The sequence below is a fragment of the Aulonocara stuartgranti genome (genome assembly GCF_965226115.1).
Source record: "Aulonocara stuartgranti genome assembly, chromosome: 11".
Lineage (NCBI taxonomy): Eukaryota > Metazoa > Chordata > Actinopteri > Cichliformes > Cichlidae > Aulonocara > Aulonocara stuartgranti.
In genome coordinates, this window is record NC_138947.1 from 6,690,828 (window position 1) to 6,703,843 (window position 13,016).

The 13,016-nt window shown below is 39.4% G+C and overlaps 1 protein-coding gene and 1 long non-coding RNA gene across 7 annotated transcripts in view; one reads left to right on the forward strand and one right to left on the reverse strand.

Annotated features, from left to right (window-relative positions):
• Positions 1–9,200, forward strand: part of LOC309717538 — a 29,012-nt gene extending 19,812 nt beyond the window's left edge. The window contains exons 2-3 of the long non-coding RNA XR_014279734.1: positions 576–653; positions 9,113–9,200. This is a non-coding gene — a long non-coding RNA (uncharacterized lncRNA). The remainder of the gene's footprint in view (positions 1–575; positions 654–9,112) is intronic.
• Positions 1–13,016, reverse strand: part of dgkb (diacylglycerol kinase, beta) — a 93,560-nt gene that overhangs the window by 36,831 nt on the left and 43,713 nt on the right. For all 6 annotated transcript variants that reach the window (XM_082552192.1, XM_082552195.1, XM_082552193.1 and 3 more), the window contains 5 exons: positions 12,880–12,953; positions 12,186–12,260; positions 9,893–9,978; positions 9,116–9,205; positions 5,885–6,045 (listed from right to left, as the gene is read on the reverse strand). In XM_082552192.1, coding sequence (XP_082408318.1) covers positions 5,885–6,045; positions 9,116–9,205; positions 9,893–9,978; positions 12,186–12,260; positions 12,880–12,953 — 486 coding nt within the window. The remainder of the gene's footprint in view (positions 1–5,884; positions 6,046–9,115; positions 9,206–9,892; positions 9,979–12,185; positions 12,261–12,879; positions 12,954–13,016) is intronic.

The window sequence follows — 13,016 nt, forward strand, 5'->3', positions numbered from 1 at the left end:
TTCCCTTCACAGTGGTATACTTTCTTTGTATTAACCTGGGCATTAACTGTTTAAATGTACTGGAGCACAGCACCGCAGTTTGAGTTTAAATATATTGGATATTTTAATATCAAAGAGCATTTGTGCAAAAATGCTAAACAGGGTATTTAATCGGAACACCAGTAAGCAGGTGAACATGACATATGAACTCAAATATGCCGTAAAGTATGCACAAAACCTCTCAGGGCGTGAGGCCTGACTCTAATGAAGGAAAAACATAAATTTCCTTTAATTTACACTTCCAAGTCCGTGTCAGCAGAAAAACGTGTACTGGCCTTTGTGAAAAACTCTGATGAAAACTTATCTTGCTCTGAAGACATCTCAAGAAAGAGTGAGGGAAAAGTTGCTGTAAACTTTCTGGGCTTGTTCCTCGCCCCCCCTCCGCTGAAGCAATCTGTTTTGACCCACTCCATTTTGAGTGGCACTATTGAAACAGCAGTGTAGTCAGGGAGGACCCCCTGCTAGCTCTCTGTACAGAAATTTAGAAGAAGCCAAAAGAGAAAAATCAATGGAGTTTCTCTTGATGTCTCTTCAAGACGCTGTAAGCAGAAGACCAAAAGATTTCTTCAAGATCCCCGCAGACTCGCCTCACGCTTCCATCGTGAGCAAGAAAGGTGAGGTGATGGATATATCTGAGAGATTGTAACTTGATTTTCTTACAAACAGGACAATAGCTGCAAACAAGAGAGCAAAAGCCAGGAGAGGTTGTCTCCCCTTTGGTTTGGGGTCTATTATCTGAGATCTGTACAAGTGGAGCTGTGGCTTTGCAACAGTAAACAGCGATTTCAAGCAACCCAGAGTGGATAAAGCACTTTGTCGTTCTACATTGCTGTACTGTTTGTTTGCTTTAAATTAAAAAACTTAAAAAAGAAACACTCTAATGCTCCTATAACCAAAATACAGAACATTTACAGTATTCACATATAGTATATATAACAAAATATAATTTTATCTGTACAAATGTTTGATAAAAACATGAAAACTGTTCAAAGTCATATACAAATTTACACAGAAAAGCAAAACCTCTATCAAAACAAAAACAAAAATATTATTATATTAGCTTTATTTAATTTTTTTTTAATTCAGAAACACAAACAAAAATAGAAAACAAATAGAAACAACCCCACCTGGAAAGCTTCTGAAACAAAATCACTTTGTGCTTTTGATGTTTTCTTTTACCTCCTAAATTATTTTGTGAAAATCAATTTGGACCAATCTAAAATATAAAATTGAAATTTGCGAATTACAATACTGTAATATTCTGAATATAAAATTATTTTCTTTCCATTCTTGTAATAAATTACAAGTGAGCAGCAGGTGAATAGCTATTTTTTTCTTCCTTGCTCATTGTTTTCTTTTTTAAATTATTCACTATGCACCATGCTAATACACCAGCGTGCACTGCACATCTTGGTCAAGGGTACACTCAAAATGTGTGTAGTATAAAATGACAAAATTGTTTCAGGGTTCTTTTTTGCGCCAAACATGACTTATCAAGAAATATCTTTTCATTTCAATGGGTTTCAAATGTTTGTTTAATATCTAATTATGTTTATCTAAGCAGAATTTGATAAATAACTTAAAAAAAAAATGTTTTTTTCATGGTTGAGTGTAATTTTAGCTGTTCTGCAAAACTGAGTTGAAAAAAAAAGTTAGTTAGTTAAGATGTTGTGTTTGTCCAACTGGATACATTTTACTAGTTTTCTGACTTTATGTGTAAAAACAACACAATAAAACACCAATATGACAGGAGTAGTGGGCCAAACCTTGAATACATGTATGACACATTCTTATGCACTGACCCCCTCACAGGTCTGATGCGCCGTCAGCTCACTCCCCCCCCTCACCCCCAGCTGCCCTCAAATAATTACCAATGTAAAAATCTGGCACCCAAATTAATACAGGACATGTGTAATGTCCTCTCATAGCTCAAAGTTTAGTCCAATTATGAGTGGGCTTCAGCGGTTTGATGTGCCTTTCACTACAGTGGAGAGTAATGGCTTTGACAGGAGTGCCAGGGTCATTAGGGCGACTGACTGCATTATGGTAGCGGAGTGCGCTCAGTGATTAGTTCTGTCTCTCACCCCTGGCCCTGATTGAGATCATTACACTTCACGTCACTTCCACATCCTCCCAAAGGGATGGCGTCATTAATTCTCAACCCAACTGGGCCATGGCAGAAGGTTAGGCTGGAAAAATTCAAGAAAAAGAAAGAAGAAGAAATACCTGTGCTGTGGGACAAGAATGAGATCAGAGAAAGTATTGTTCTTTGGTTACTATAACGCATTATTGGTGACTGACCAGTATCAGAGCAGTCAGTCAAGTTTAAACACCTCTGGCCTTTATTACAAGGGGACATAAGAAAGAAAGACAGGAAATGCACAAAGAGATGATGGCCAAAATCTGTCTGGTATGTGCCATAACCACTCTGCTTTTAGGATCCTCCAAATGGATCCTAAAATGAATACAAATTTAAAAGGACTCATGGAAATGACTTTCAAGCATATGTTGCCAGTGACAGTCATCGTCCGAGTTGGCTGCTATTGCTGATCTTTTGATTTCAACAGTGTCATTACAGAAACAATCTACTCTTCATCTGCATAATCTCTGAAGTAATTATTAGCTTGACTTGTCGCATAATCTTTAATGTAATTCTCTCATTCAACGGAAAGCAAAAAATTTGATGCAAACAAAATATTGTATCACACTCAAATCCATAGAGACCTCAAAGTCTTCTTAATCCCCCACAAACAACTTCATTTGTCATCATCGCGCCCACTAATCCCACCAACAGAGCAAAGACAATAGGGGTTATAATGAGTTTATGAACCAAAGATGTCAGGCCAAAGACGTTTTCTCTCAATGTTTGCTTCAACAAGAAGCAATCATTAAAGCATTAAAACTTCACGTTTTTTTAGAGTACTGCATGTTTGGTTGACTGCACATACTAACATTAAAATCCACCACATTTTGAGCAAAATTATGCATCTTTATGTTTCAGTCACACAAGCGTAAAAACAGGATGGCAGCCTCCTTGCAACTAGGAAAAATCAATGGTAACCTGGTGACTACACTGAAGATTTCACTTAAGTTAAATGTTCAGTGAAAAAGAATGAAACCCAACTCTACGACTGCTCAAAGCTGCATGTTGTACCTTTAAAACAATCACAGTCTTGCCAGTGCAGAAGTATCAAAAATTTCTTGAATGACCACTTTTAGGTACCAAAAAGAGAGTTAACATCAGTTTCGAAGTTCGAAGCAAGAAATAAAAATGTCTGCCTGGCAGTTTGGGAAAAAAGAAGAAAAAAAGCTTTTTATCTTAACTCTTTGGGGGTGAATTTTTGTGCAGTATAACTCACTTTTTAAAATGCATTAAGAGTTAATGTTATGCATTGTTAGGTAACAAGTCAGTGTTGACACACCTGGCTACATGAATTCTGCTACTAAATTGTGTTACTGATACATTAGCAGCTACTTATGTCTGCATGATGCATGCATATAGGGTATTGATACACTTTGCTAATAAAGATAGCAAGTGTTAACTTTAGTTGACTTAGTACTCTACCCTCGCATTCAAACATAGTCACTTCTGACTTTGAAGAAAAAAGATCATGGTGCACAGTTGCAGCTACTATGAGAGGACACAAAACAAAAGATGGCTTCACAGTAGTAACAACAATCTTTTGTACATTCTGTGTTTTTTTAAAAAGGCCCATTTGCATTTGGCTGAATGTTGTTTTTACCATCAACAATCTCCATTACAATCAAGTAGACAAAAATGTACCATTTTAACATAATGATGAAAAATGCTAATATATAAATGATATTATATAATTTGATAGCAATACATTTATTTTCTTGTTTGTGATCGCCTTTTTCAGAAGTCGATCTTTGAATGTTCACTTACTTGTTGTTTCTGAAAATGCTACACCAATAAATCTGACTTGAAAGTTCTCCAAATGAAGCAGCAGATGAAGTAACTTGTGTGTCTGACATTTATGCTAGGCTATTAATGCATTTGAACATTTGGATGAATGCTCTGGGATGTATTTCAAACTGTTACCACTTCCCCCTGAACACATCACCATATGTTCATCACTGTAGACAGATTACAGCTATTGTTCTCCTTTATCACAATGTTAACAAGACCCGTCCTCTAATATCCTCAAACATCGTCATTAAGAGCCCAGGGCTGGAGGTGTTATTCAACTAACATTTCTAGGGCCATGCATCACTTATGTCCCTGCCATGGTCTCTACAAATCTGACAAACCCGAGCGACTCCCTCCTCTACCACCTGTAAATGTCAATTACCATATTTCCCCCTGACATTTATCAGTAATGGCTAACACGAGCTACGTGAAATCAGTGTCATTATGGTGCTGATGGACAGGGGAGGTGCTAATGGATGCGTAACTTCATGCAAATACACAACAGGCCCTGTTTATCGATCAGAGACGGTAGAGGTTTGAGCACATCTCAATAAAGGTCTAACCACAATGTGATCACAACAAATAAATTGACTGATTAGGCTGTTACTGCATGTACTCCACTCGCTGTTCTACCTTCTGTATTCAACCTTCCAAAACAGTCAGAAAGAAGAATTATTGAGAGAGGAATTTTAATTTTAAGCACAGGAGTCCACACGTTAGCAGCTATTTCTATTTTTTTTCTAGGTTAAATTGTCTACTGGTATCATTCTTTGTCTGAGACTCTTTCTTACAAAGACTGAACCTTCCTTTGGTGTGTAAGGCGTAAAAAGGTGCCATATTCACATTCTCTCAGCAGTGCACAAGTGATAAATTGTCTCCACTTACAGAGAGCCTTTACAGTATTTCAGCACAGCACTTTCAATGCTTCCCATTCACCTGTTTACACATGCTCACACAGCAATGGCCCTGGCCTCCCAGCAGAAACAGCTTGAGGTTCAGTATCTTGCTAAAGGTGAGGATCAAACTATCAACCCTGTGATTAGTGGACAGCACGCGAGCCCCACAAGGAAATTTTTATTGCAACTGGTTCATCGTTGAGAGTCTTTATTGTGGTTGTTTTTATTGTTTATTATTATGTCTTGCATTGTGATATAAGTGTGTTGAAGCCTTTACACCCAACCTGGGAATGCAGCATCTATATAAGTTAAAATTGTAATCGTATTATTAGTAGTATTTATATTTCAACACATCACTTTACACATTGAGCCTAAGGTTGAATTTTTGGTTTTCATTGTAGTTTTTTTTCCAGCTAAAGCTAAAGTACTTTTTAAACCCATAAAATCTTTAATTTTATCTTAATTTGCACATTGCCTTTTTCTTTTACACATCGTTCTTTGTTTTTATAGTCTTAGCAAGTTTACTTATTCATAGATTTTTTTTTGTTTCAATCAAAAACAGTCAAAATATTTACGTTGCTGATTTTGATTATTAAAAATGTGTGAAGAAATAACACCAAAATCCCTGAGAATATGCAGATGCTAAACAGTTTACTGCTTTTTCTTTTGTTTGTTTCAACACGAGCGTCACATCTGACACCTAGAACGTGAGACTTACCCCAATCCCCTTCACAAGCAGGTGTTTTTGTAGTGAGAGGCATCATGCAATTGCTAAGCAACATGCAATTAGCTGCCATTTGTGTGTGTGCAGAAACAATTATACATAAAATCAAATACAAAGACTATTTACATCTAAATGTATTTAATGTGGACATCATGTTTTTTTCTTCAGCACTAAACACTATTAAATACTGTTCAAAGTGAGAAGATCTGACAAAGGGTATTACATCAAAATCATATAACATAAAATACCAACAAAAGGTATCTTTGCACCTTATTGTCTCAGTGTTCAACTTACCACTCCAATGGAAAAGTAGTTGTTTATAATGCTGTAAGGCACTGGGTCCCCTCGCTCTTCCTTGTCTGTGGGTGTGACATCAATCTTCCAGCGATCCAGCATCACCTCTGTACTGTTCTCAATGTCCCGCAGGATCTTAAGGAGGCTTTCGCCCTCATAGCCTCAGGAAGAATAAGATGAGACAAGTGAGATGTTAAAATGGGTCTAGAATATCTCGTGCCACATGACTGACACTTTGCAAACACAGGTGCATGGGCAAATACACGAAAATACAAGTGAGTTTCCAAATAAGTTTTTATACATGTATATGGACAATTTACTTCCAGTATTACTCAATTTTGTTACTTATACTTAATGATTTTGTTATTATAAAATCCTTGGGTTATATTGTGTTGGACATTTTTGTTTGGTCTTTATTTGGTATTTTGACCTATGGTGAAAAAATGACGTCAGTTCACAAGTGCCAAAAACGGCATTTCCTTTTGAGGCTGGATCCAAAGTAAGTTAAAAATAGCCTCACTTACAGCAGAAAAAAAATGTCTACAGCCTAGTTGGGAAAAAACCCCCAGTTCTGGTCTCAAAGTTTAATTTCTATATTCATTTCAAATGTGAACTCCCCATATATCCCCATACCGCAGACCACGGCTTCTCTGTGTGAGGATCTAAACGTATTCTACGCTAGATTCGACACAGCGAACACCATGAGACCGGACAGTGTGCGCACCGCGGATGACGTCAGTGCGCACACTGTGTCTGAGGAGGATGTGCGGAAGTGCTTCAGGAAGGTGAACGCACGCAAAGCTACTGGTCCGGACGGGATTCCCGGCCGCGTCCTCAGGTCATGCGCGGCTCAGCTGGCTGGAGTGTTCACGCACATCTTCAACCTTTCCCTCTCTCTGTCTGTAGTCCCAGCCTGCTTCAAAATGGCCACCATCGTCCCTGTACCCAAATCCTCCACCATCTCCTCATTGAACGACTGGCGACCTGTAGCCCTGACCCCCATCGTAAGCAAATGCTTCAAGAAGCTGGTCAGGGACTTCATCTGCTCTGCACTACCCGACTCACTGGACCCTCTACAGTTTGCATACCGCCACAACAGGTCCACTGATGATGCCATAGCCCTGACACTACACACTGCCCTGTCACACCTGGAGAAGAGAGACACGTATGTGAGGATGCTGTTTGTAGATTACAGCTCAGCATTCAATACCATCGTTCCCTCGAAGCTGGACAGGAAACTGCAGGATCTAGGACTGAGCAGCTCCCTCTGCAGCTGGATCCTTAGCTTCCTGTCTGACAGACGCCAGGTGGTCAGACTGGGCAGCATCACCTCATCCCCCATCACACTGAACACTGGTGCTCCACAGGGGTGTGTACTGAGCCCTCTCCTGTACTCACTCTACACCTACGACTGCACAGCCACTAACAGCTCCAACATCATTGTGAAGTTTGCGGACGACACTACAGTGGTGGGTCTTATCACCAACAGTGATGAGACGGCTTACAGGGAGGAGGTCAGCGCCCTGACCCACTGGTGTCAAGACAACCATCTCACCCTCAACGTCGCAAAGACAAAGGAGTTGATAGTGGACTTCCGGAGGTGCAGAGAAGTACACACCCCCATCACCATCAACGGCGCTGCTGTGGAGAGAGTGAGCAGCTTCCGGTTCCTTGGTGTACATCTGGCTGAGGATCTTACGTGGTCAGTACACACAAACAAAACAGTGAAGAAGGCGCAGCAGCGCCTCTTCTTTCTCAGGAGACTGAAAAGATTCGGCATGAGCCCCCGCATCCTCAGGACCTTCTATCACTGTGCCATTGAGAGCATCCTCACTGGATGCATCACCACCTGGTATGGCAACAGCACCGCCTACAACTGCAAAGCTCTCCAGCGAGTAGTGCGGTGCTCTGAACGGATAATTGGAGGTGAGCTTCCCTCCCTCCAAGACATCTACAGGAAGCGCTGCCTGAGGAAAGCGGGGAGGATCATCAAGGACTCCAGTCACCCCAGCCATAAACTGTTCAGACTGCTTCCATCAGGAAGGAGGTTCTGCAGCATCCGGTCCCGTACCAGCAGACTGAGAGACAGCTTTTTCCATCAGGCCATCAGACTGCCGAACACTTCATAGACACCTCAGCTTCACTACTGGAACTTCAACATTATGCACTCCACACTGTATATAAATGCCACTTGTTTTGCACATATTCAACTCTGTATATTTTATATATTTTATTATTATTATTATTATTATTATTATTATTTTTATTTTTTATTTTTTATTTTTTTACTATTTAATTTGTAAAAATGTGTATACACACACACACACGTAGGAAAATATTTAGTATACACATCCAGAAATGCATACACTATTATATATTGTACATATATTTATTAGTTTCAGGTTGGCCATTCTTGTATTTTGCTCGTTTGTGTTGTTGTGTTTGCACATCTCTGTTGCTTGTGGGGCTCGCACACAAGAATTTCACTCGCATGTGCTGTGCCAGTGTGCCTGCACATGTGATGTGACAATAAAAGTGATTTGATTTGATTTGATTTGATTTATAAATAAGTATTTCTAGAGATGTAGCAGCTTTGAATAAAAACGGCCAAGACAGCATTTTTTTAATGCTTGTGAAATATAGAATACAAATCTATAAATTCCTGAGCAGTAAAACAGACTAACACACTGTGTGGGCAGCTTTGGCTACGGTTATTTATTTATTGTTGAATGTGCTTTATTTAGGTGATATTGGTCTCTGTACAATTCTCCAATACATCCACCTCAGCTGGTCATGACAGATGGCTGAGCCTGGTTCTGCTTGAGGTTTTTTTCCTGTTAAAAGGGAGTTTTTCCTTCCGCATGTCTCTAAGTGCTTGCCCATGAACTCAAAGCAGTCTCTTAAAATAAATAAATAAATAACATTTTTTTTTCTTTGTTTTATACAATTGAATATTTATGTATTTGCCTGGAAAGTACAAAACATGTAGACATCACTCTGGGCATTCCACTGTTTGCTCTATTTAATCAGTTAATTTGCATATTATTTTTAGAGCACCAAATAAAGTAATTATTAGTTTTAGCCACATTGATGTTCCAGAATAATTAGAGCGTTACAAACAATATTAACACTGGATTTCTAATGCAGGACATTTATACCTCTACCTTTCACTACAGCAAAGGGATGTGAGGCCATGTTGTTGACTGTTATGTATCTGTTTTCTGTCAGTACCTCCTCCCCATCGCAGACATCTTGCCAGGTCATTGCCCGTGCCAAGAGGAAGTATACACACAGGGGGGTTCTTGTCCAGGTTGGCCTTATCTAGAGCAGCAGGACAAATATCACAACAAGATGTGAAACAAGGCCAAACCAAGAAAACAAACTCACTGCAAGAACTTGCAAAGAAACCATCAAATCCCTTTTTCAGCCCAACTAGTAATACTAGAAGTCAACATGAATGTCCAGTTGTACAGTCTATTTCAAGAGGCACATTTTGCCTGACAGTTATTACCTCTCTTTGTTTTGATTGATAAAAAATTGAGGCAATTTTTGAGAGCCCAAACAAGTAACACATCTTCAAGACCAAACAGAGAAGGCCGGGTGTTTTTTTTCCCTTCAAATGATGACTAATATGTTGTTTTCCAACTCACGTAATCATCCCATTTTACCACCTCTGAATACACAGGCTTGGATGTAATGAAAGTGTTCATATACAACCCATTTATTACGCTTTACCATTTCAGGCTGGACAACAAGAGTGCTGCAGCCTTTGAAAAATAATAAAAACAAAGGCAATTTTGCCAAAAAAGGAAATGGGGTGTTTAAGTGCTACAGTACTATGTTTATTACTTTACAGGTAACTGAATGCAGTATGTGCACATGTACTGTAGCACCTCAGAAGGCTTGCAGTTTTTTTTTTTGTTTTTTTTTTGGAATGAACATGAGGACCAAATTCTTGGCAAAGTTGTGACAAAATAAAAAAAAATTGAAAAGTAGCATATTCTGTACCAATGAAGTCCAGGATCCAGCCCACAGTGCCATCACCTCCACAGGCCAACACTCTGAAATCAGGAACATCTCTGAAGAAATTCAACCTGTAACAAACGTCTTACTTTTAGATGTCTTGCACTGGTTACAGAAGATATCTTTTATCTTCAGTTTTCCCTGAAAATAATTGAAAATGATTTTAAAAGTGAAGGTGCATTAAAATGTCTCTTTTTTCAGTCTTTCTTGCGTTTAAAATTCACATGACACAGACACAGTGTGCATATTATGAGCATATTTTTGAGCCTACTGCAACAGCACACTGCTTCAATGCAAACCCCCATCTAATCCCACAAAATAACACATGTCGCATTGATAATTATTCATTCAGTGAGCTAGCCTGCCTGTTCGAGGCCTAATTGGATCATGACAGGCAGTGTTCAGTCCAACTTCTTCCGTTCCTTCACAATAACAAAGCCCTAACTGAATGAGCCAGCCTCCAAGCCTCGTATGGCGGGTAAATGATTCGCTCAATTACTCTCCAACTGGGACCACAAACCATATTAGACGCAAAACAGACGGCCGCAAACATGAAAGGCAACTTTGGGGATATTTAAATACCAAGAAACAAACACTTAATTTGCTGTAATTGCATTATTGAGGCAGCTAATTGACAGCAGTGCGTGCGGCTGCCTCGGCCTGCAGTGTCCGACGGTGACCGTTCACCCTGCTAATGTGTGCTGCAGTGAGTACACTTGACAAAATATTAACAAGGTTAGAGTAGGAGAAGGTCATCTGGAATGTTCTCAACTCTAGGAAGAAGCCACGGATTCGACCCCAGACTGCAGAGGAGAGGCAGGTGACGCTTCAGCCACATCAACAGAGAAACAAACAGTGGCCACAAGGTCAGTCCCTAAAACTTGGGAGTTGCGTTGGCGCAGTGAAAGCTGTGCCAGTCTAAACCTCGTGGAGGGTTTTTTTTTACCCTGTGAGTGCTGCTGTGTATTTATTTTTTATAAGACACAAAGATTCTGTTTTCACATCTAATCAAAGCCAAACAACGTGGCAGCACGATGCTGAGGCATTCCTGTGTGTTTAAACGCTGCTGGACGCAAACAGCAAAGTGGAGGAGCGTTGTGCATGTAAATCATCCATTCATTTTCTTAATCACAAATGTGAACCATAGGAAACCTGGAGCTGCCCACACCACCAGCCTGCAGTGAGCTGCTTGTCTGTATGCGCGATCACATGTGGTATGGTGAGCGTTTCACCTCTCTCTATCCGTCAGTCACTTGTGTCACCAGCTCTGCGTTCAGCCTTATGCATATGGAGTCGCTGCTCGTCAGCATGATGCTATCGTCTCCAGGATTTGTTATGTGTGAACTCACCTCATTTGTGTCTGTTCTGTCTGAGGGAACCGAGTGAGAGGTTTAATGCTACAGGCCTCTCTTGCATGTGATGGTGGTTATTATATGTGGGCAACAACCGAAAACACTACTGGGTGTGTAAACAGAAGGTCATTAGCTGATCTGATTAGTGAGGTAACAAACAAAGGGATGCTTTTAGATTTTGTGTTTTTCCTATATTTTCTTCTCCTTTTATAAACAGTTCTTTCAATTTTTCCACAATAATTTATATAAAAAGACAATTTTCTTAATGCAAAGTAACTTACTACAGATACTGCTGCCAGTTATAAAGCTAATAAAGAAAAATTAACACATAAAACAAAAAATATAAAACTAATGTGAATCTTTATTTTTCCTTTTTTCTTGCTTTGTTTATACTATAGTCGTTATTATTACTATTTATTATTTTTTCCAGTTCTTTAGATGTATCATGGCAGTTGTTTTGGGATTTAATAATCTAAGAGCAGTCATGTTCACTTTTTTAATTCCATTAGAAAACAATACTCTGATTTTCATGAGTACACTGAAACAGCCTTTTCATTTCTGTTAAGGCTGCTAATGTGCTTTCTGTGTTTATCTGTGGTTATAAGCTACAGTGTTTTTAAATATAATCTTTTTTTTTAAACACAAATCATTTTGGAAAATATCTACCTGCTTTTAGGGTTTAGATCTTAGATTGATAAAAGGGCTGCAGATTTTTCCTCTCGTGTCTGAAACACTTTAAAAAAGCAAACCTCAATCGTCATATGAGTGTGAAATTTGGATGCTTTAAACATTAAAAAAAGTAACCTGTGAAAAAATATATTATATTGACATTTAGCTTCTTTCATGGAAATAATACATTTTTAAAACGGTATCTCACACTACAGATGTGTGAGATATCACTAAAGATGATCTGGTCAACAACGTACCCTGGCATGGGTCCATTTTTAGCCAGGTTGTAGACTTGTCTTGGGTTCAGAAGATACTGGAACTTTCTGTAAATCCTACAGAAGAAATAAATAAAAAAAATAACATCGGAAAAAACTAAGAAGCAATGCAAATGTCGCTCTCTCAAACATCACACATTCGTTTCCACTTCAGGGAATTTAGCCTGTTAAGTGCAAATGCAGTCCAGGGTCCAATCACAATGTAACGAGGCAGTGGACTGGGCAGTGGGGTGGGACATACCCAAAGTCCCCTTGAGGAGAAACCATTAGAAAGACTAATTCATTTTAATTTCAATTTCATTATATCAACTGGCTGAAGTCATATTTTGATCTCATAATTTAAACAAATGAGGGCCGGAGTAATAAGGAGTGAATGAATATGTTTCAGTAATAACCCAATTAGCCCTGGGTTAAAGAAGGGGAACCAGCCAGTGACATGACAGTGAGAAGGCTGTCTGAAGCAAGAGTGTGTGTGTATGTGTGTGTGAGAAAGAAAGAAAAGAGAGCTGACGGCAGAGGCGTCCAGTGCTTTAGGTAAATGTTATTTTGTTTTTATTTGACTGAGCAAGCCTAAAGCACTTGGTGGCCAGAGGCCACGCTGTTGCCTTCCCTCTGCGGCTGAGGAGCGGGGCTTTAGAGGCTTCATGTAGCATGTTGAGACAGATTGTGTACTTACCTCTCTCCCTGCTTCCCCCCGCTCTTCGGATTGACAAACACCAGCAGAGGATGAGTGCCCTCTATTGTTGTGATCTGAATGGGAGATGTCAAAACAAACTGTTGGTGTTTGGAGACTGCAGGATGCTTCACAGGAAT